This window comes from Mobula birostris, chromosome 16 (assembly GCF_030028105.1).
Source record: "Mobula birostris isolate sMobBir1 chromosome 16, sMobBir1.hap1, whole genome shotgun sequence".
Lineage (NCBI taxonomy): Eukaryota > Metazoa > Chordata > Chondrichthyes > Myliobatiformes > Myliobatidae > Mobula > Mobula birostris.
Genome location: NC_092385.1, coordinates 78,230,504 through 78,253,676, shown reverse-complemented (window position 1 = coordinate 78,253,676; position 23,173 = coordinate 78,230,504). Strand labels below are relative to the sequence as shown.

Here is a 23,173-nt window from a genome sequence, read left to right as displayed (position 1 = left end):
CGTCACCACCTGAGATTCTACCAACAATGGTTGTATTGTCAGCGAATTCACAGATGGTATTTGAGCCATGCCTAGCCACACAGTCACGGGCGTAGAGAGTAGATCAGTGGGCTAAGCACACACTCCTGAGATGCACCAGTATCGATCATCAGTGAGGAATAGATGTTATCACCAATCCACACAGATTATGGCCTTCTGGTTAGGAAATCAAGGATCCAATTGTAGAGGGAGGTACAGAGGCCCAGGTTCTCTAACTTCTCAATCAGGATTATGAGAAGGATGGTATTAAGTGCTGAGCTATAGTCGATGAACAGCATCCTCACGTAGGTGTTTGTGTTGTCCAGGTGGCCTAAAGCCATGTGAAGAGCCCTTAAGATTGCGTCTGCTGTTGACCTACTGTGGCGATAGGCAAATTGCAATGGGTCCAGGTCCTTGCTGAGGCAGGAGTTCAGTCTAGTCATGATCAACCTCTCAAAGTATTTCATCACTGTCGATGTGAGTGCTACCGGGCGATAGTCATTAAGGCAGCTCACATTAGTCTTCTTAGGCACTTTGAATAATTGTTGCCTTTTTGAAGAACTGGGAACTTCCGCACGTAGTAGTGAGAGGTTGAAAATGTCCTTGAATACTCCCGTCCGTTGGTTGGCACAAGTTTTCAGAGCCTTACACGCCAAGTAGTTCATCAGGACCTTCTGCCTTGAGAGGGTTCGCTCTCTTTAAAGACAGTCTAACATCGGCCTCTGAGACAGAGATCACAAGGTCATCAGGTGCAGTAGGGATCTTCACAGTTGTAAGTTATATTCTCCTTTTCAAAGTGGGCTTAGAAGGCATTGAGTTCATCTGGTAGTGAAGCTTTGCTGCCATTCATGCTTCTGGGTTTTGCTTTGTAGGAAGTAATGTCTTGCAAACCCTAATTTGACGGCTTTTATACCCTAATGATAAAGAGTTCTCTTTTTTCTCTCATGTATATCACAATTATTCTAGAATTGATTACTTTTTTATTGACTCCGTATAAGTACCATCTGTCATTGCTTGTGACTACGATGCAATTTCTATTTCTGATCATGCACCTTTGAAATTATTAGTTAAATTAGATTATGTAAGTTTTAGAACTAGACAATGACGGTTCAACTCGACCTTACTTCAAGACTTAAAGTTTGTTAGTTTCATTAAAGAACAAACCGCTTTTTTCTTTTCAACTAATTCTACTGAAGGAATATCCAGCGGGACATTCTGGGAAACTTTTAAAGCATATATTCGTGGACAAATTATTTCATACTCTGCTGGATTAAAAAAGAGAACCAATAATGAAATGTGTATATTGGTTGATAAGATTAAAGAAGTTGATAAAGAATATTCAGTTACTCGCAATTTGGAGCTTTATAAAAAGAGAGTCAAACTTCAGATGCGACATAGTTTGTTCGTAACATCTCCCATTGAAAACCAGTTACTTAAAACTAAATCTCAATTTTATATACATGGTGATAAATTGGGGAAATTATTGGCCAATCAATTGAAAACTGTTTCGGTTAAACGTCAGATTATTAAAGTTTGTAAACAGGATGGCAATTTTACAGTTGACCATGATGAGATTAACAAATCCTTTCAAGAATTCTATACCTCTTTATATCAGTCAGAATTCCCTGATGATACTACTACAATGCATGAATTTTTAGGGAAATGGAATATCCCCAAACTATCATCTGATGAAGGTTTACTATTAGATACATTGATTACAGAGGAAGAAATACAGAAAGCAATTTCTTTAATGAACTCTGGTAAAGCCCCTGGTATGGATGGATTTACAGTAGAATTTTTAAAATGTTTTTCCGATTTACTTTCTCTTTGGTTAAATAGAACTTTTGAAGATGCATTATTGATAGGTAAACTACCACAATCCTTTTATGAAGCATCCATTTCCTTAATTCTTAAAAAAGATAAAGACTCTGCTGCATTTGCTTCATACAGACCAATATCTTTGTTGAATGTAGATTTTAAAATTCTTTCTAAAATAATGGCAATTAGATTGGAAAACATGTTGCCCAAAATTGTTTCAGAAGATCAGACAGGATTTATAAAAAATCATTACTCATACCTTAATGTTAGGAGATTATTGAATATTATGTAAACTTCTTCACCTAAAATTCCAGAATGTATTATTTTATTGGATGCTGAGAGGATATTTGACAGAATTGAATGGAAATATTTGTATAAAACACTTGAGAAATTTAATTCTGGTCCAAAGTTTATATCCTGGATTAAATTGATACACTTTTGGCCTCGGTATCTTCCTTTTTTAGGCTTTTTCATGGTACCAGGCAGGGCTGTCTTTTAAGCCCTTTACTATTTGACATTGCTTTAGAACCCTTGGCAATTGCTTTTTGAGATTCACCAAATATATTTGGCATTATTCGGAGCAATGAAACACATAAAGTATCAATCACTATATGCAGATAACTTGTTATTATATATTTCTAATCCAGAGAAATCCCTTCCTTCAATAATATCATTACTTGCTCAGTTTAGTAGATTTTCTGGTTATAAATTAAATTTTGATAAGAGTGAGTTATTCCCAGTAAATATGCAAACTTTAATTTACAGATGATAGTTCTACCTAAGTTTGGTTATTTATTTCAAGTAATACCAATTTTTATTCCTAAATCCTTTTTTGATATTATTGATTCCAAAATTTCTTCATATATATGGCAGAGTAAAAATCCCAGGTTGAGTAAGAAATAGTTACAGAAATCCAAAAAGGATGGTTGTTTGGCGATGCCGAACTTTAGATTTAACTATTGGGCAATTAATACCCGAAGTTTAACCTTTTGGACCCAGGAGTTAGATAAAACCCAAAGTCCAAGGTGGTTGAATCTTGAGCGTGAGTCTGTGCAAGGATTTTCATTGGCGTCTATTTTAGGGGCTTTGCTCCCCTTTACATTTACTAAATTGAACAAACAAATTACTAACCCAATAACTAAATATACAATAGGAATATGGTTCCAATTTCGTAATTTTTTTGCTTTGAATAAATTTACCCTTTTCAGCTCTATTTTATTTAATTTTTTTTCAACCATCCAGAATTGATCAAGCCTTTCTTTTTTGGAAAATGAAAGGAATGAACTGTTTTGTGATTTATTTACGGATAACTTTCACGTCTTTTGAACAGTTATCTAATAAATACAATCTGCCTTGATTGTACTTTTTTAGATATCTACAGATTAGAAACTTTTTGAATGTTATTTTGCCTACCTCTCCGATGTCACATCAAGCTGAAATTAAGGAAACATTTTTAAGTTTAAATCCCTTACAAAAGAGTGTAATAGCAACTATCTATGACTTGATTATGAAAATCCCTCCAGGTATATCTGATAAAATAAAGGATGAATGGGAACGAGAACTTCAAATAAATATATCCATAGAAAAATGGGAAAAGATTCTTGAATTAGAATTCTTCAATGCGTGCTGGACATACTTTAATAGAATTCAAAGTGGTTCATAGAACATATTGTCAAAAGACAAACTAGCCCATTTTTATTCCCATATAAACCCTATGTGTGACAGATGTAACTCAGAGGTTGGTTCTTTAACCCATATGTTTTGGTCCTGCCCTCTTTTGGAAAAAATATTGGAAAGACATCTTTGATACTGTTTCAGCAGTTTTACATATTGATTTACAACTCCATCCTATTACTGCAATTTTTGGATTACCAATGATTGATTCTAGTTATTTATCATCTTCAGCCTACCGTTTGACAGCATTTGTTACGCCGATGGCCAGAAGATCCATTTTACTTAATTGGAAAGATTTTGATCCCCCTGCTACACTTCAATAGTTTTCTCAAACTACAGCTTGCTTAAACCTAGAAAAAAATTAGGAGTGGCATGATTAATTTTCAATTAAGTTCAAGGAAACTTGGGAGTCTTTTATTCAATATTTCCATACATATGACTTAAGTTGGTTTTTTTGAACCCCTTTTCCTAATATTTAGTTGTTTATGGAAGGAGGAATGGAGTCAAGGACAGAATAATTATAAATGACAAATTATGGCGGCCCAGTTTTTTTGTGTTTTGTTTTCTGTTTAGTGGATTTTTGTTTGTTTTGTTTTTTTTCTTGAACAAATCTTTTGAACTTTTTCCTGTTCCAATTATCAAAAGATTAGGTGGACTTGTTTGGATATGATATTTGGAACTTATGTTTGTATATATTATTGTAATCCTGTTCTCTTGGTATTGTTATTATTGATATGTTCATTTAACTGATTATAATGCAATAATAAGATTTGAAAAGAAAGGAATGTGTGAGGAAACCAGAGCCCCCAGTGGGAACCCATCCATTCATGTGGAGAGATGTACAAACTCATTACAGGCAGTATCACAATTTTTGGTTCCCTTATACAAGAAGGGATATTGTTGCATCGGAAGAAGTTCAGAAGGGATTCACCAGACTAAATCCAGGAATGAGAGGGTTGATAGTTTAAAAAAGTTAAATCTGTGTTCTTAGGAATTTGAAATAATGAAGGGTAACCTTTCTGAAATGTAAGAAACACCAAGGAGATTGACAACTTGGTGAGATGTTTCCAATGGGTGGAGACACTCAAATGAGGGATCCTAGGTAGAGATAATGGGCAGATTATTTAAGACGAAGATGTGGAGAGGTTTCCTCTGGCAGAAGCTGGTGGTTCAAAGGCAGAGAGAGGTAGGTAGAAGTTTCTTATTGCTGCGGGTAGTGAATCTCTGGAATCTATACCTTGGAGAGTTGTGGAGGCTATATCATTGGAAATATTTAAAGTGGAGTTATATAGATTTTTGAAAGATTTGGGTTTTGAGGGCAGTGAGGAACTGGCACAGGTGAGGAGCTGCAGGTCAGTCATGATGTTAAATGGTAGTACAGGCTTAGGAGCCGAGTGGTCCATCCTTGTTCCTATTTTCATGTGTTCTTGTGAAGTTGATATTTCTGACAAAATGTGTAGAGGAAAATCTTGCCATTTACGTCTAATAATCTTTTTATCTATTGTGCTAAATTTAATTAAGTTAAATATTGTAACCCAAGTAACCAAGGAAACATTTCACCAGAAACGCTCCAATGATTATTCACAGACGTCTTAAATATCCAAAAGTTTTTCTTTGCTGATTGCTGAAATTACCTGTGGCACTTGCTGCCTCCTTAGAGCAGCAGACTAATTAATGACGTTGATGCAAAAGCCTGAATATCATAGAGCTCTCAACACGAACTACATGCAATCACATAGATATGGAATGATATTATTTGTGCTCACTGTGTTAAGTCTTTCACTGATTCCCATGTGCCTTTGTCAATTACTTCTGAACAAGCAAGCTGGAGGCCGGATCCTCTTTGCCTCTCTCCTATCACGTTATATTGGAATGCCAGCATTTTGACACAGATGCCTGAATTAGCACTTCAGTGCAAGCTGATCCCCCCCAAAAAAACAGAGAACAGAAGATACAAGCAGCAGAATCAAGACTGTTGAAGCCTTAGGAACAAGATGAACAAGTCACCAGAAGCGCCTGAAGGCTTGCACTTTCCTTAACTACATCGAAATTTACAGTTAATCATCAAATAAGAGATAAAATATTTGACTTGCCTTGTTCCATGTCAAATTCTTCCACCGTGTTGACAAAGTGTGGCCTGGAGTAGAAGTTGTGAGGGCCTGGTTGCTGTAGACCACCCATGCTATAGAAGCATTTCTCAGTCATGGCACAGTTAGCGAATGCACGGCGGCTGGGAATACTGGGGTACTTGGTCCAGCTCTTCGTTTCCAGGTCAAAAGCCTCAAAGGCAGTCACTGGTAGCTTACCCTGTCTTCCTCCTGACAAAACACCAAAACATTATTATTTTGTGGATGTGGTTTTAGTGTTCAGAACACCGTCACAGAAACATTTTAGTTTTTGCTTTCAGTATCCTTCACAAGTACCTGAAGATATATAACTGCGCAGAAGTGCAAGTTTGAGATTTGAACACAGCAATGCAAGATCTACACGGAAGCTCCAAAACTGCCCAGATTTAGGCTACAGGCCCAGATTAGCTGCTAGCCTGGGTCATCCTTGGTGTTAAGAAGCTTCGGCCTGCCTTGTTTTCAATCCAGTGGCCAGTGGGTTTGGATGATGATGACAGGAGTGATCTTTTACAATCTGAGGCATGTGCAATGTGGAGATAGAAGGAATAATCCCCATCATTCTGGGTACACGTGACTTCAGGAAAATGTAATGAAACTCATCTCTCAATACCCATTGGGGTGTGAAGGTCACATGACCTGTTAGCGATTTTCATCATATCGTATAGATCCGGAAGGAGAACGAGCGTTCCTTCCACCTCGACAGCACTTACTACGTCAGGTGTGAGAGACGATGAGGTCAGCAGTGTCACGTGAATGGTACTGAAGATGTAAACCTAGAATATAGCACATCACTGATCCACATGCACTCATGGAACAAGCCTCAGGAGTTTGTTCCTTATTCTAACCAATTATTAACATGGTACAGTAGCACGGCAGTTAGCACAACAGCATGGCACCAGCAATCACTGATCAGGGTTTGAATCCTGCCGCTGCCTGTGAGCATGGGGAGTTCCTCCAGGGGCTCTGGATTCCTCACACATACCAAAGACGGACAGTTAGGGTTAGTGAGTTAGCACAATCCTTGCTGATTTGATTTGATGCATTTAACTGTTTGTTGCAATGTAAGTGTGACTAATAAAACTAATCTTTATCTTTGACAAGTTTGAATGTTGTCTAATGGTGTAGGTACTTTGGTTAAGCATAAAGAAGTTAAAGTGTTCCGGCTTAATATTGGTTTCTGCCAAAACTCTGATGGGATGCCAGCTGGTTGGATTAGAAATGGGACATAGCACTGATATTACCAGCTGACAAATCTGCTTACCTCGAACAGGAGAGAGCTATGACACGGGAAAGATGGAATGAGCAGAGCGGAGGGGGAATGCTACTGTGGGTCAGAAAGGGAGAACATCCAAGATAAGGACTAAAATGATGGGGAGTGGGTTTGGATGAATGGCTTTTAGAGCCAATATAGATAGAATGAGTTTAATTGCTTCTTTTTGTGCCAAATCAGGTGGTTTGCTCAGAGAGAAGAATGAGTGAATCATGCCCTGATTTTGTCTGTTCCCAACCTCCATGTGTTCAATCGAAAAAACAAAAATGCATTAATTGCATCAGCCTTAAGAACTGCATTGCCCCCAAGACAAGTACAAGTTCAGTGACCCACTTCAACAATTGAAATAAGCATTAGTAAAGTAGTTTAAAACAACATTAACACACCGGTAGGTGTTGAAACAGAAACAAATAAAGCAACAGCAATAACTGACTACTCATTCTGCCAGAAGTGTTCCTTTACCTAGGACAAAAATCTTGTTGCCCTTGAGGTAGGCCGAGGCCGCGTACTGGGGTGTCAGCATTGATGGCAAGGGTTGCCAGTGATCACTGGCTGGGTCGTACACACATACCAGTGCTTGCGGAGCCGCGTCAGGACCCATCCCTCCCAGAGCGTATACCCTGCCATCTGAAATAGAGAATGCAATCAAAGCAGGGGTGCAACAAAACAACAAGAACAGAAACCCAGATGATTAGAATTCAACCCAGTGGGATCACAAAGCTCCATTAAGTGCCAATGCCAATTACTTTGGGCCAGTGCCATTGAAGTTAAACACATTCGCACCAGATTCATTTGTGTTTATCAACAGTTAGTTCACAAGATAGAACGCAGAAATAATATCGACTGAATTTAGTTTCTATACATTAATTTACTTTGATTCAATGCTTTGTCCGGGACTCTTATTCCTTGTTTATAATGACAATATCTTTTTTGGTTCCAAATTAAAATGTTATTCTGGATTATTGCAGCTTTTATGGCCAAATCTCACTGGAGATTCCTGACTGGATCTCTTGTCAGAGCAGCAGGAATTCAGGCAGTTCACCTTATCATAAACACAAGAGATTCTGTAAATGCTGGAAAACTTGAGCAACACACACAAAATGTATTTATTTAGCGATATACCATCATAAAAGACCCTTCTGGCCCAATGGACTTTTGCCCTCCAATTACAGCACACATGTATGACCAATTAGCTCACTAACCCATAGTTAATAGGACTGAGAGTCGATTCCTAACCCGTATGTCTTTGGAAAATGGGATGAAGCCAAAGCACCCAGAGGAAACACACGCAGTCATGGAGAGAACGTACAAACTCCTTACAGAGAGCGGCAGAATGGAACATGGGTTTCTGGCACTGTAAAAGTGTTACACTAACTGCTAAACCACTGTGCTGCTCTATGCTAGAAGAACTCGGCAAGTCAGGCCCCATCAATGGAGGCCGAATAAACATTCAATGTTTCAGGCCAAATTCCCTGATCAGGACTGGAAAGGAAGGAGACAGAAGGTGGGGAGGGGAAGGGGTACAAGCTGGTAGGTGATAGGTGAGAGCAGTCTGCTGATGAATTTGTAAGGAGAACAAGCTGACAGGTGATAGGTGAGCCCAGTCAGTGTCCGTGAATTTGTATTGTCACATTCAGCTCATCCAAACTCATTTTGAAAGATTTGGAGCTTATACGTTTACACTGTTCCTTCATTTGGCTTATCCAAAATTTACTCTGACTTCTATACAATGGAATTCTCACATCAGAATGTAAAACAAAAGGCAAAAGGTAGTGTAAGCAAATAGGGCCATGAAAAGTATGGTATTGTACTATAAAACCATTAATTATGTGCATCCAGCACACAAAGCAAAAGGCAATTGTGACCTTTTCTCTTTTTAGTGTGACTGATTTTCTTGAAATATAAATAATACGGTTGTCCTCAACAAGAAAATACTTAAATATAATGCTACATGATGCCACAAAACAGGGAACTTTGCATAAATACAGGGAATACCTACTGTTGTGTACTCTCTCTTTCCAAATGAGGTTTTGGGAGGATATTTTGTGAGAGGAAAATTCATGAAGAAGGAGGTCATAGGAGCAGAATTAGGCCATTCGGCCTAATGAATCTGCTCTGACATTTCATCATGACTGATTTATTATTCCCCTCAACACCATTCTCTTGCCTTCTCCCCGTAACCTTTCACACCCATACTAATCAAGGATATATTGCTTTAAATACACCCAATGTCTTGGTCACCACGGCTGTCCATGGCAATGAATTCTACAGATTCATCACTCTCTGGTTAAAGAAATTCCTTCTCAGCTCTGTTCTAAAGGGATGACCTTTATCCTGAGGTTGTGCCCTCTGGTCCTGGGCTTTCCCACTACTGGAAACATCCTCGCCACGTCTATCTATCTAGGCTTTTCAATATTTGACAGGTTTCAATGAGATCCCTCCTCATTTTTCTGAACTCCAGCGAGTACAGGTCCACTGCCATCAAACCCTCCTCATATGTTAACCCTTTCATTCCCAAGATAATCCTCGTGAACCTCCTCTGGGCATAGCCAACATATGGTGTAAACCAAACTAAAGCTGCTTCAAAAAACGTATTCATCTTCTCGAGCCATATAATTTCTCTTGGAAATTTAAAAGGAAAACCCTTTGATGCGTTCCATCGTCTACCATTTTAATGATGATGTTGATACATTTAAAATGAATTTCCTTAATTTATGACGGTGAATATCACAGTGCTTAACCTGCTCTACCACGATCAAAGAAATGAATGAATTATTCATCCAGCCTCAAGCTTATATTTGACCAGTTTAGAACGTGGAATGCTACAGCACAGTACAGGCTTTTCGGTCGACAATGCCTCATCGACTTTTTAACCTGCTCTAAGATCAATCTAACTCCACCATGCCCCATCCCAAGCCTGGCTGTGGAAGGAAGAGATTTGGGCATGGGCTTAGCAACGCCATCCCATAAAAACCCAGAGCTGCAGAGATACCAAAGAAGCTCCAAAGAAATCATCCCTGGCAAAGGAAGGATCTTCGAAGATGGGCTACACCTGGTCATAGCTAGCCCAGGACAGAAGGCTGTGGTGAGCTGCTGTCAGTAACCTATGTCCCAGTAGGAATGATGAACTCAAGTAAGTAAGAAAGATCAATCTACCCCTTTCCCACTACATAACCCTCCATTTTTCTATTATCCACGTGTCTATCTAAGAATCTCGTAAATGCCGTTAATGTATCTGCCTCAACCACCAGCCCTGGCAGGCATTCCATGCCCCTACCACTCTCTGAGTAAAGAATGTATCCTTGTCATCACCATGATACTTTCCTCCAATCACCTGAAAATAACGCCTGCTGGTATTGGCCATTTCTCCTTGGAAAATGGTCTGACAATCCACCTGGTCTATGCATCTTATCATCAAATTAAATTCAAGTAATGAAATAAATCTGGAGTCAGTAATAATGACCATTAAACCCCTGGTTTGGTGATTGACTAATGTCCGTAAGGAAAGGTAATACATTGTCATTTGTCATCTGCTTGGCCACAGCAGTCTCTCCAGTCCAACAAATGTGTGTCTTAAGTATTTTACTCATGAGCTCAAGAACATGTTTGACATTGGTAATATAAAAACCTGCAGGTCTGGCTCATTGCTGAGACAAATGGCGGGGGAGCTGGGTGGCCTTGGTTGTTGCATGGACCAGGTCGTCACGCCACGGCATCGCCTGACACGACCATCCGGGGAGGAGATTCCCGAGGTAGTATGGAGGACGGAGGTGAGGTCAGCATCCGTGCTGGGTTGGGGACTGGCCTCTCCAGGGGTAACTGTGTGGAAGGCAAACTGGATTGCGTTCACCTGTGGGTGACGCAGCTCGAGAAGAGGAACTGCTGCATACTCGTCCTTGCAGAAACATGTCTCCAGGACAACATCCCATGCACCACTAACCTTCAGGCCCTGCCACTCAGCTGATATTGTTTTTGTGACTGTAAGTACAGTGTTTTACACCTTTCCCCCGAGGAACGACGCTTCATTTGGCTGTGTATGTGCGTATGGCTGAGTGACAATTACACTTGAACTTGAACCTGTTAGTCAACATGTACCTAGCAATACGTACCACTCTTAACTAAAGACAACAGTCTGGAAACTCTCAGCAGCTGAAGCAACATCTCTAAAAAGAGAAACTGATCCAATATCCTTAAGTTTAATTTTAACTTTTTTATTTAGAGATACAACACAGTAACGGGCCCAGTGAGACTGTGACACCCAATTACAGCATGTGCCCAATTAACCTACTACCCAATTTGTTTTTGAAACCTGGGAGGAAACTGGAGCCGCTGGAGGAAACCCGTGTGCCGCTGGGGAGATTGTAGGAACTGCTTACTGACAGTGGCAGAATTGAACATCCGTCATTTGTGCTGGTGACGGCATTACACTGCCCACTACTCTACCATGCTGCAAATATTCATGGACAGCAAAGACTTAGAGGGATACGTGCCAAATAGTTGTACTTGCCAATACCATTTCCTCTGGCATCTTCTTCCCTACATCAACTGATCTCCGTGTGGAAAACTTGACCCAGAGTTCCCTATTAAATCCTTCACTTTAAATGTGTTATCTCTTACTGCTGCAATTATCTTAATCTTTTTTTTTACCTTCCTTGAATCAGAATTAAAATTCTCATGATTCAATTCGAAGCATACTAAACAAAAAATTAAAATCATTACTAAGATACAAAGCTTTCAGAGGCTGAATACTTGGTGACTGATTTCCGAATTCATTAGTCATGATTGCTCTGCATGGATCAATCTTTGTCTTTCTCAAATGTTAATAAACTGGAGCTTTCCTAGAGAGGTTTAGAAACATGCTCTCAGGACAGAATTCATCCTCAACCCAGTAATTCACCTTCAAGTTCAGTCTCCCAAAATGTGTCACTTACGCTCTTCCGCGTTGAACTCCATCTGCGAATTCTCAGCCCAGCTCTCTGTATCCCGTTGTAACCTACAACAACTTTCCACACTATCCACAGTAAAACCACCCACACTCCTACTTCATCAAAATCATTTATAAAAGTCGAGTAAAGGCACAGAAAAGTAAAGCGGGTCCCTGGACTCACCTACCAAATTCTGCCCCTATCTAAGCCTCTTGCACTAAGGAGGTGCCAATCAATATAAGGGAAGATGAAATCATCCATGATGACAATCCTGTTAATTTTGTATCTTAAATCTGCTACATATCTGTTTCCCAGTGTTCCTATTACTATGGGGGGGGGGGGTTATATGACTCTATGACTAGATCATAAGACCATAAGACAAAGGAGCAGAAGTCGGCCATTTGGCCCATTGAGTCTGCTCCGCCATTTTATCATGAGCTGATCCATTCTCCCATTTAGTCCCACTCCCCCGCCTTCTCACCATAACCTTTGATGCCCTGGCTACTCAGATACCTATCAATCTCTGCCTTAAATACACCCAATGACTTGGCCTCCACTGCTGCCTGTGGCAACAAATTCCATAGATTCACCACCCTCTGGCTAAAAAAATTTCTTCGCAACTCTGTTCTGAATGGGCGCCCTTCAATCCGTAAGTCATGTCCTCTCGTACTAGACTCTCCCATCATGGGAAACAACTTTACCACATCCACTCTGTCCATGCCTTTCAACATTCGAAATGTTTCTATGAGGTCTCCCCTCGTTCTTCTAAACTCCAAGGAATACAGTCCAAGAGCGGACAAACGTTCCTCATACGTTAACCCTCTTATTCCCGGAATCATTCTAGTGAATCTTCTCTGAACCCTCTCCAACGTCAGCACATCCTTTCTTAAATAAGGAGCCCAAAAACTGCCCACAGTACTCCAAGTGAGGTCTCACCAGCACCTTATAGAGCCTCAACATCACATCCCTGCTCCTATACTCTATTCCTCTAGAAATGAATGCCAACATTGCATTCGCCTTCTTCACCACTGACTCAACCTGGAGGTTAACCTGTACGAGGACTCCCAAGTCCCGTTGCATCTCAGAACTTTGAATTCTTTCCCCATTTAAATAATAGTCTGCCCGTTTATTTCTTCTGCCAAAGTGCATAACCATACACTTTACAACATTGTATTTCATTTGCCACTTCTTTGCCCATTCTTCCAATCTGTCCAAGTCTTTCTGCAGACTCTCTGTTTCCTCAGCACCACCGGCCTCTCCACCTATCTTCGTATCATCAGTAAACTGAGCCACAAAGCCATCTATTCCATAATCCAAATCGTTGATGTACAACGTAAAAAGAAGCTGCCCCAACACGGACCCCTGTGGAAAACCACTGGTAACCGGCAGCCAACCAGAATAGGATCCCTTTATTCCCGCTCTCTGTTTCCTGCCAATCAGCCAACGCTCTGTCCACGTATGTAACTTTCCCGTAATTCCATGGGCTCTTATCTTGTTAAGCAGCCTCATGTGTGGCACCTTGTCAAAGGCCTTCTGAAAATTCAAATATACAACATCCACTGCATCTTCCTTGTCTAGCCTACTTGTAATTTCCTCAAAAAATTGCAATAGGTTTGTCAGGCAGGATTTTCCTTTAAGGAATCCATACTGAGTTCTGCCTATCTTGTCATATGCCTCCAGGTACTCTGTAACCTCATCCTTGACAATCGACTCCAACAACTTCCCAACCACCGATGTCAAGCTAACAGGTCTATAATTTCCTTTTTGCTTCCTTGCCCCCTTCTTAAATAGCGGAGTGACATTTGCAATCTTCCAGTCCCCCAGAACCATGCCAAGATCTATTGACTTTTGAAGGATCATTGCTAATGCCTCTGCAATCTCCACAGCTATTTCCTTCAGAACACACGGGTGCATTCCATCTGGTCCGGGAAATTTACCTACCTTTAGACTACCATTAAATCAAAGAATGAAAAGTTAAAGATGTTAATTGCTTCATAAGCTAGGTGATCAGGGAAACAACTATAAGAAGCAATGCAATTTTATTGTAAATTAATGGGACAGCTGTATTGTTTCAGAAATCCAAATAGATGTCAACTTATTTATTGAGATAGAGCATGGAGCAGGCCCTTCTGGCCCTTCGAGTCACGCCGCCCAGCATCCCCAATTTAACCTTAGCCTAGTCATGAGACAATTGACAATATCCAATTAATCTTTGGACTGTTGGAGGAAACAGGAGCTCCCTGAGAAAATAGTCCACGTAGCGGACGTACAGACTCCTTACAAATGATTCGGAATTAAACTCTGATCTCTGATGTCCCAAAGTGTAATAGCACCCTTCTAATAGCTACACTACTGTGGCACCAGTCAGAGGGATCCAGTGGTACCAGTCAGTGTTAACCATACTAATGAGCAAAAGAACTACATGCGACAAAAATTGTTCTTCTTGAAGATCAGAGTCGTCATCTATGCATGGAGCCAAAAGAGATGGGGAAGATCTTAAGCAGGTTTTTTTTTGCATCTGCATTTACTTGGGAGATCGACGCAGTCTATAGAACTGAGGCAAAACAGCAATAAGGTCATGGACCTTATAGAGATTGTGGAGGAGATACTGGCTGTCTTGAGGGTGGATCAGTCCCCAGGGCCTAACAAGATGTTCCCTAGGACCTGTGGGAGGTAAGTGCAGAAATTGCCAGAGTCCTAGCGGAGATATTTAAATCGTCCTTCATAATGGGTGAGTTGCCTGAAGATTGGTATATAGCTGATGTCATTCCATTGTTTAAGAAATGTTCTAAAAATTAGCCGTGAAATTATAGGCTGGTGAGCCTGACATCAATCGTGGTTAAGTTAATGGAAGGTATTCTAAGGGATGAGATATCCAAGTATTTGAACAGACAGGAACTGATTAAGGGTAGCCAGCATGGTTTTGTGTGTGGTAGGTCATGTCTAACCAATCTTATAAAGTTTTTCAAGGAAGTTACCAGAAAAGTTGATGAAGGCAAGGCAGAGGATGTTGTCTACATGGACATTAGCAAGCCCTTTGACAAGGTACTGTATGAGATGTTGGTCAAGAAGATTCAGTTGCTTGGCATTCAAGGTGAGATAATAAATTGGATTAGACATTGGCTTTGAGGAAGAAGCCAGAGGGTGATTTTAGATGGTTGCCTCTCTGACTGGAGGCCTGTGACTAGTGGTGTGCCACAGGGATCGGTGCTAGGTCTTTTGTTGTTCATCATCTATGTCAATGATCTGGATGATAGGGTCAGCAAATTTGCAGATGGACAATGAAGAAGGCTATTAACGCTTGCAGCAGGAGCTGGACCAGCTGGAAATATGAGCTGAAAAATGGCAGATAGAATTTAATGCAAACAAGTGTGAGGTGTTGCACTTCTGGAGGACCAACCAGAGTAGGTTTTACACAGTGAACAGTAGGGCACTGAGGAGTGTGGTGGAACAGGGGGATCTGGGAATATAGATCAATAATTCCTTAAAGTGGCATCCCACATAGATATGTCATTGAGAAAGCTTTTGGCACATTGGCCTTCATAAATCAAAGCACGGAGTACAGGAGTTGGGATATTATGTTGAAGTTGTATATGACATTATTGAGGCCTAATTTGGAGTATTGTGTGCAGTTCTGGTCACCTACGTACAGGAAAGATATCAATAAGATTGAAAAAGTGCAGAGAAAATTTACAAGGATGTTGCCGGGACTTGAGGACCTGAATTACAGGGAAAGCCTGAATACATTAGGAATTTATTCCCTCGAACATTAAAGATTGAGGGGAGATTTGATAGAGGTTCACAAAATTATGAGGGGTTTAGATAGGGTAAATGCTAACAGACTTTTTCCACTGAGGTTTGGTGAGACTAGGAATAGAGGTCATAGGTTAAGGGTGAAAGGTGAAATCTATAAGGGGAACATGAAGGGGAACTTCTTCAGTCAGAGAGTGGTGAGAGTTCTGCCAACGGAAGTGGTAGATTCAGGTTCAATTTCAACATTTTAGAGAAATTTGGGTTTGTATATGGATGGGAGGGCTATGGACCAGGTTCAGGTCAATGGGACTAGGCAGATTAATAGTTCAGCACAAACTTGATAGGCTGAAGGGCCTCCTTCTGTGCTGTAGTTTTCTAAGAACATCAGCATTTTTTCATCAAACAAGGACCAAGATAATATTATCAGATTCTTCCGGCTCAGAAAGACCCTGCAGATGTATCTTTCATTAGAACTGTCAGAACAAGCTCCAACATTAAACATTGAAATCTTCCATTTAGTTGAGGGCGCAAACATGAAAAAAATCTGCAGATTCTGGAAATCAAAGCAACACTCCCAAAATGCTGGAGAAACTCAACAGGCCAGGCAGCATCAATGGAAAAGAGTAAACAGTCTATATTTCGGGCCATGACCCTTCATCAGGACTGGGGTTGTGGACCAGGAACATGATCCTGAAATAAAGGTACTTTCTAACGTACAATTTTTTTCCTGGAGCTTTAGCTGCTTTTCATAATGAACAATGGAGGTCTATTTTAAAAATATGGTAATGAGTAAGACCCCAGTTGAAGTTTCCTTCCCCTGTACATTGGGGACCTGAGGTGAAGGTGTTGTAGAGAGAAGTACTGTGCAATAGATGTTTGAGTCAGTTCACTGACTGTTCAGCCACCTGACCTTTCTGTGGCCAGAAGGAGTCAGTGTAGCGTGGAATGTGAGAGATTGCAGTCTCTGTTGAAATACCTGAAAGGCTTCTCCTCAAGTTTTGGTTACTCTTCAGGCCCATGTTCCTGATCAACGATCACCCAGTACAGAGTGGAGAGAGCTGCTCAGGGGATCTGTATGCTCCCAAGCCAGGCCACCCACAGATCCAGACAGCAAGCAGTCGAGAGCTGTGTCTAAGCCAGCTGTCTGCCCCTCTTCTAGGGTTATGACCACGCCCAGGAGTCCTTGGAGAAGGAGCTTGTGGTCTCTATGGGGACAGTGGGGGATTTCTGAGAACAGTGGACCCCTCAGCTGCTCAAGTGAGATGCAGATAGTAATAAAGGTATTTGAAACTGAAAAAAGTTTATAATGACCAATTTATTCACCAACAGAATCAACAAACTCATTCGTAAGGCCAGTGATGTTGTGGGAATGGAACCGGACTCTCTCAGGTGGTGTCTGAAAAGAGGATGCTGTCTAAATTGCATGCCATCTTGGTCAATGTCTCCCATCCACTACATAATGTACTGGTTGGGCACAGGAGTACATTCAGCCAGAGACTCATTCCACCGAGATGCAACACAGAGCGTCATAGGAAGTCATTCCTGCCTGTGGCCATCAAACTTTACAACTCTTCCCTTGGAGGGTCAGACACCCTGAGCCAATAGGCTGGTTCTGGACTTATTTCATAATTTACTGGCATAATTTACATATTACTATTTAACTATTTATGGTTGTATTACTATTTATTATTTATGGTGCAACTGTAACGAAAACCATTTTCCCCTGGGATCAATAAAGTATGAGTATGACTATGACTATTACTTTATTGCAATTTGTTGGTGAATAAACTATTGTAAGAAAAATGGGTGAGAGAAATCCTTGTACTTGAGTAAGGCTACTAACCATTAAAGTTCAAAGTAAATTTATTATCAAAGTACATATATGTCACCATATACAACCATGAGATTCATTTTGTTGTGGGCATACTCAATAAATCGATAATAGATCAATAGATAGATACTTTACTGATCGCAAAGGAGTATTACAAGTGCACAGATATACAAATATTAGAAGAGAGGTAGAAAGAATAAAAATAAGTACTGTACCACAAACAGTTTAACAAGAGGGGAGTCATCACTTTCCTGGCTATAGGTTGACTCATTACAGAGCCTAATAGCCAAGGGTAAGAATGACCTCATATGGTGCTCTTTGGAACAGTGCAGTTGTCTTAGTCTATTACTAAAGGTGATCCTCCGTTCAGCCAAGGTGGCATGCAGAGAGTGAGAAACATTGTCCAGAATTGCCAGGATTTTCTGTAGGGTCCTTTGTTCCACCACAGCCCCCAGTGTGTCCAGTTTGACCCCTATAACAGAGCCAGGCTTTGTAATACAACCAAGGTTACAGGAGCAAGGTGAATAATGGGAAAACATATACAGATCAGCCAAGGTCACATCAAATGGTAGAAGACTCAAAGGGTTCAATGGTCAACTTTGTTCCTCTATTTTTCTTTCCACAGTTGATCGTAGAATGATGAAAGCATAATTGCAGCTTGCTCTGACATGTGAGAAAAGTGACTGTTGTTGCATGTTACCAGGACAGAGACAGAACATGGAGCAAACAGCAAACCGCTGAAGTGCTCTCCGCTCTGCTTCCTGACGCAGCTCCTTTCCCCACCACAGATGCTGCTCAACCCAGAGTTTGTACAACTTTTTTTTGCTCCAATATCTGCAGCTCTTTGTGTCTCCATTAATTGAACATAATCCCTTCTTATTTACAATATGCATTCTTTGGGTGATATGCTGATTCCTTCTCTCACCTGTGGATATTGTGCCTTCAAACTTAAAGTTGTCTATCTTCACTTGCTTGCTTCCATTTACAATTATATGAACTGCATAAATAATATCAGTACGTAGAATATTAAGCAGTAGCTGCAGGAGATGATTAGGCGTTTGATGTGCAATGTCCTGTACAATGCATCACAGTTCTGTGAGATGTAGATAAGAGGGTTTTAGTCCCACCTTCAATGTTCATTTGGCTGAAATGCTGTCAAGACTTTCTATTAAGGTGCAGGCATAAATAATGGGGACGATTGAGATGCTAGAATTATATCTAATGATAAGGATTGTGGGAATGGCACAAATTCTTGCCTTTCTTGAACCAACTCACGAATAGTACCTCACTATTTTTGCTCTTGCTTTGCATGACTTATTTAACTTTTTATCCATTTTTATTGTAATTTATAGTATTTTATGCCTTGCACTGTACTGCTGCCAGAAAACAACAATTTTCACAACATCCAATTTTCATGTCGGTGATGATAAACCTGATTCGGATTCTCTTGGATAATTGCTTTTTGCATGATATATTAGAATAAAATAATTGACTACTTCATAACAAAATAATTTAGGTAGTCTAGGAACGACCAGGAATATTGCATGATGTGAAATTGTGTACTAAAGCCACTCAGGTGCCTGTTAATTATTTTCCAAGTGTGCCAGCATTGTGTTTACAAATAGGGTGTCATTGGAGAAGAAACACGAGAACTTATTCACCTCTGGTATTGCTGATTTTTTTAAAACAGACTTAAATTGTATTATTTACATTACCATCATTCAATGATTTAACATGTGATTCCTGTACAAGACCTCTCAAAAGAACACCAGAATCTGAGTTTTAATTATTGTATCTTCACTGTCCTCAGCAAATATCCTGTTTCCCTGGAGACACCTTGACAACCTGATGACATAATAATCTCATTTAAATAAACAAACAAATATTTTGCCCTTTAACCCTGCAGCTGTGTTGATGAGGTTCATCCCACCTTAGATAATACTCATTGTGAAAAAAAACATTAACCCTTCAAATGCTGGAATGACATTTATGAACACCTCATGATTTTTTTGTTTCATCCAAGAGTGCTAAAAAAGATCTAAACACTGAATCATTAAAAGCACGAAAGCAAGCTGAACTTGACTCTAGGAAATGTACGGCACAAGCTGAAGTGAAGGTTATTACCTTAGAGTATGTTAACTTAGTGTGTGTTTGCTTGACTTCCCCTTCGGGGATTCGAGAGAACACACCAGTTCTCATTGAGGGGTTAGCAGTGGAAAGGGTAAGCAACTTCAACACATTTGAAGAATTATCCTGGGCCCAACATACTGATGTAATTACAAAGAAGGCTCGTCAGCAGCTATGCTTCATTAGATTTGATCCAGTATGTCACCAACACTCCAGCAAATTTCTACAGAGGTAGTTGCATCACTAGTATGGGGGTGGGGGGGGGCACAACACAGGATCAGAGGGTTGCAAACTCAGCCAGCTCTCTATCGTAGGCACTAGCCTCCCCAGCATCCATCATTAAGGACCCCCATCATCTCCGACATGCCCTCTTTGCATTACTACCATCAGGCAGGTACAGTTTCATTATGGTAATCTATAACATTTTCAGGTAGTGCACTGAACTGCTGCCACAAACCAACAAATTACATGACTTATTCTGATTCTGATTCAATGTTCTGTGCCTTCACCACTGTTTCATTCTTGCTTTTAATTTCTCTAGAATCATCAAGTGTGATTTTGACTCACTCCACCCACAAACCGTGGTATGGTACTGGGTCAAAAATCAAATTGCTATATCAACCCACTTTACTGCTCTTTAGGTAATCCAACTGTTCACTTCATGAAATGGAAATCCTCATTAACTTATGAAAATTGGGACAGGTTTATAACATGTCATAATTTCTATGACAGGAAACATTGGTTCAGTTCTCCCAAACCAATATTTATTTATTGAAATATTCTATTAGGACTTTACTAATGGTCCCTGTGGAAGTCATGGTTTCCAGCAATATCTTACCGAAAAGATTCTTCCTGCTATGCTGCCCCGGCTAGAATTACCCAGTGCTGCAGCAGTGATCTCTTTGTAGATTCTAAGTGGTCTGCACAATCCAGTTAATCTGCCCACTTTAAACCTGGCAGAAACATGACAAGACCATTCAAATAAGCAACTGGGAAATAAGATTTTTTTCCATATTCAAAAATTTTCTGGTGACGTAGGAGGAGGCCCTTCAGCCCAAAAATTCTATGCTAGCACCAAGGATAATCCCAATCATCAACCCCCTCCAAATTTTCCCTATGACCTTTTTTTCCACGCATCTCTCCAATTCTGCACTCACCAATCTCCAATCCAAGATTCTATCACTATCTACACAGGAGACTGGAAAATTTCAAATGTCACTCCACTCTTCAAGAATGGGGAGAGGCAGAAGAAAGGAAACTATAGGCCAGTTAGTCTAACCTCAGTGTTTGGGAAGATGTTGGAGCTGATTGTTAAGGATGAGATCTCAAGGTACTTGGAGGCATGTGATAAAATAGGCTGTAGTCAGCATGGTTTCCTCAAGGAAAAATCTTGCCTGATAAAATCTGTTGGAATTCATTGATGAAATAACAAGCAGGATATATAAAGGAGAATCGGTTTACTTGTATGTGGATTTTCAGAAGGCCTTTGACAAGGTGCCACATATGAGGCTGCTTAACAAGCTACAAGCCCATGGTATTACAGGAGAAATTCTAGCATTGATAAAGCAGTGGCTGACTGGCTGGAGGCAAAGAGTGGGAATAAAGGGAGCCTTTTCTGGTTGGCTGCCAGTGACTAGTGGTGTTCCACAGGGATCTGTGTTGGGACCAATTCATTTTACACTATATGCCATGATTTAGATTATGGAATTGATGGCTTTGTTGCAAAGTTTGCAGACGATATGGAGTTAGGTGGAGGGGCAGGTAGTGCTGATGTCATAAGGCGGTGGCTGGGAACGGACCCAAGTGCAAGACACAGACACTGAAGTACTAGGGACAGGACTAGGATACAGGGTGAGGGCAAGGACATGGACACAAAAACCGGGAACCCGGAACAGGACTGGACAAGAGAGCTAGGAGCCTGGGCTTGGACTCCGAGCCGGAGACTGGACAAGGACCCAGTACCTGGGTCTTGCCTCTGGCTCGCACCCCAGAACTAGGCAAGGATGATGCTTGGCTGGCAGGCAGGATGAGGCTGGAGTCTTCAGGCTTGAGGCTAGAGACTAGAGGCAAAGTTTGGCAGGAGGCAGGGGGCTGGAGTCTTCAGGCTTGAGGCTAGAGGCTAGAGGCTTGAGGTGAGGCTTGGCAGGAGGCAGGAGGCTGGAGTCTTCAGACTTGAGGCTAGAGACTGAGGTGAGGCTTGGCAGGAGGCAGGAGGCTGGAGTCTTCAGACTTGAAGCTAGAGACTGAGGTGAGGCTTGGCAGGGGGCAGGATGCAGGAGTCTTCAGGCTTGAGGCTAGAGGCAAGAGACGAGGCTTGGCAGGCGGCTGGAGGCTAGAGTCTAGGGCTTGGCTGGAGACTGGAGGCTACTCCTGGGCAGGGCGCGGATCACCACCCGAAGGAGGCAAGGGACAGGAGGAGACAGAACCAACTGCAGGTAACGGCAAGAGAGCCTGGCTTACCCGATGGAGGCAAGGGTTAGGAAGGGACAGAACCAACCATTCTGTTGCCTTGTTTTACCAGCAAAACAAGGCAAGGCTTCAGGCAATGCAAGGCGAAACGAGGACTTCAGGTGAGGTGACAGTTACCGGCAAGACAAGACAGGGCTTCAGGCGAGGAAACAGAAGGCAGAGGAAGGGATACAAAGAATAAGGACAAGAACAATCCAGCAGCCACGCCCAACATATTTATGCAGCCAGCTCCAATGAGCATCAGCTGCCTTAATTAGAGCTCAACAAGAACAGAAACAGGGTAGACAGGAAAACCTGGAGCAAGGGTCGATGGACCGGACCATGAACCGGAATACAGGCTTCACGGACCGGACCATGACAGTTGAGGAAGTAGAGAGGCTACAGAGGGACTTAGATAGATTAGGAGAATGGGCAAAAAAAAGGCAGGTGGAATACAGTATCGGGAAGTTTATGGTCATGCACTTTAGTAGAAGAAATGAAAGGGTTGATTATTTGCTAAATAGAGAGAAAATACAAAAAAAGCTGAGGTGCAAAGGGACTTGGGAGTCCTTGTGCAGGATTCCCTAAAAGTTAATTTGCAGGTTGAATCTCAGGTGAGGAAGGTAAATGCGATGTCAGCATTCATTTCAAGAGGATTAAAATATAAAAGCAAGGATATAATGTTGAGACTTTATAAAGCACTGGTGAGGTCTCGCTTGGAGAATTGTGAGCCCGTTTGGGCCCCTTATCTCAGAAAGGATGTGCTGAAACTGGAGTGGGTTCAAAGGAGGTTCATGACAATGATTTCCAGATTGAAAGGCTTGTCATGTGAAGAGTGTTTGATGGCCCTGGGCCAGTATTCCCTGGAATTTAGAAGAATGAGGGGTGACCACGTTGAAATGTATTGAACGGTGAAAGGCTTTGATAGAGTGGATGTGGAAAGGATGTTTCCTATGGTGAGAGAGTCTAAGACCAGAGGACACAGCCTCAGAATAGAGGGGTGTCCTTTTAGAATGGAGATGAGGAGAAATTTCTTGAGCCAGAGAATGGCGAATCAGTGGAATTCTTTGCCACAGGCAGCTGTGAAGACCAGGGTTTTATGTATAAATAAGGCAGAGGTTGATAGATTCTTGATTGGTCAGGGAATGAAGGGATATAGGGAGAAATCTGGAGATTGGGGCTG

The 23,173-nt window shown here is 41.2% G+C and overlaps 1 protein-coding gene across 10 annotated transcripts in view; it reads right to left on the bottom strand.

The window, feature by feature from the left end:
• Positions 1–23,173, bottom strand: part of klhdc8b (kelch domain containing 8B) — a 152,769-nt gene that overhangs the window by 80,693 nt on the left and 48,903 nt on the right. For 9 of the 10 annotated variants that reach the window (XM_072280923.1, XM_072280924.1, XM_072280916.1 and 6 more), the window contains exons 3-4: positions 7,369–7,533; positions 5,604–5,828 (exon numbers count right to left, since the gene is read on the bottom strand). In XM_072280923.1, coding sequence (XP_072137024.1) covers positions 5,604–5,828; positions 7,369–7,533 — 390 coding nt within the window. The remainder of the gene's footprint in view (positions 1–5,603; positions 5,829–7,368; positions 7,534–23,173) is intronic. The other variant, XM_072280925.1, reaches the window with a different exon arrangement.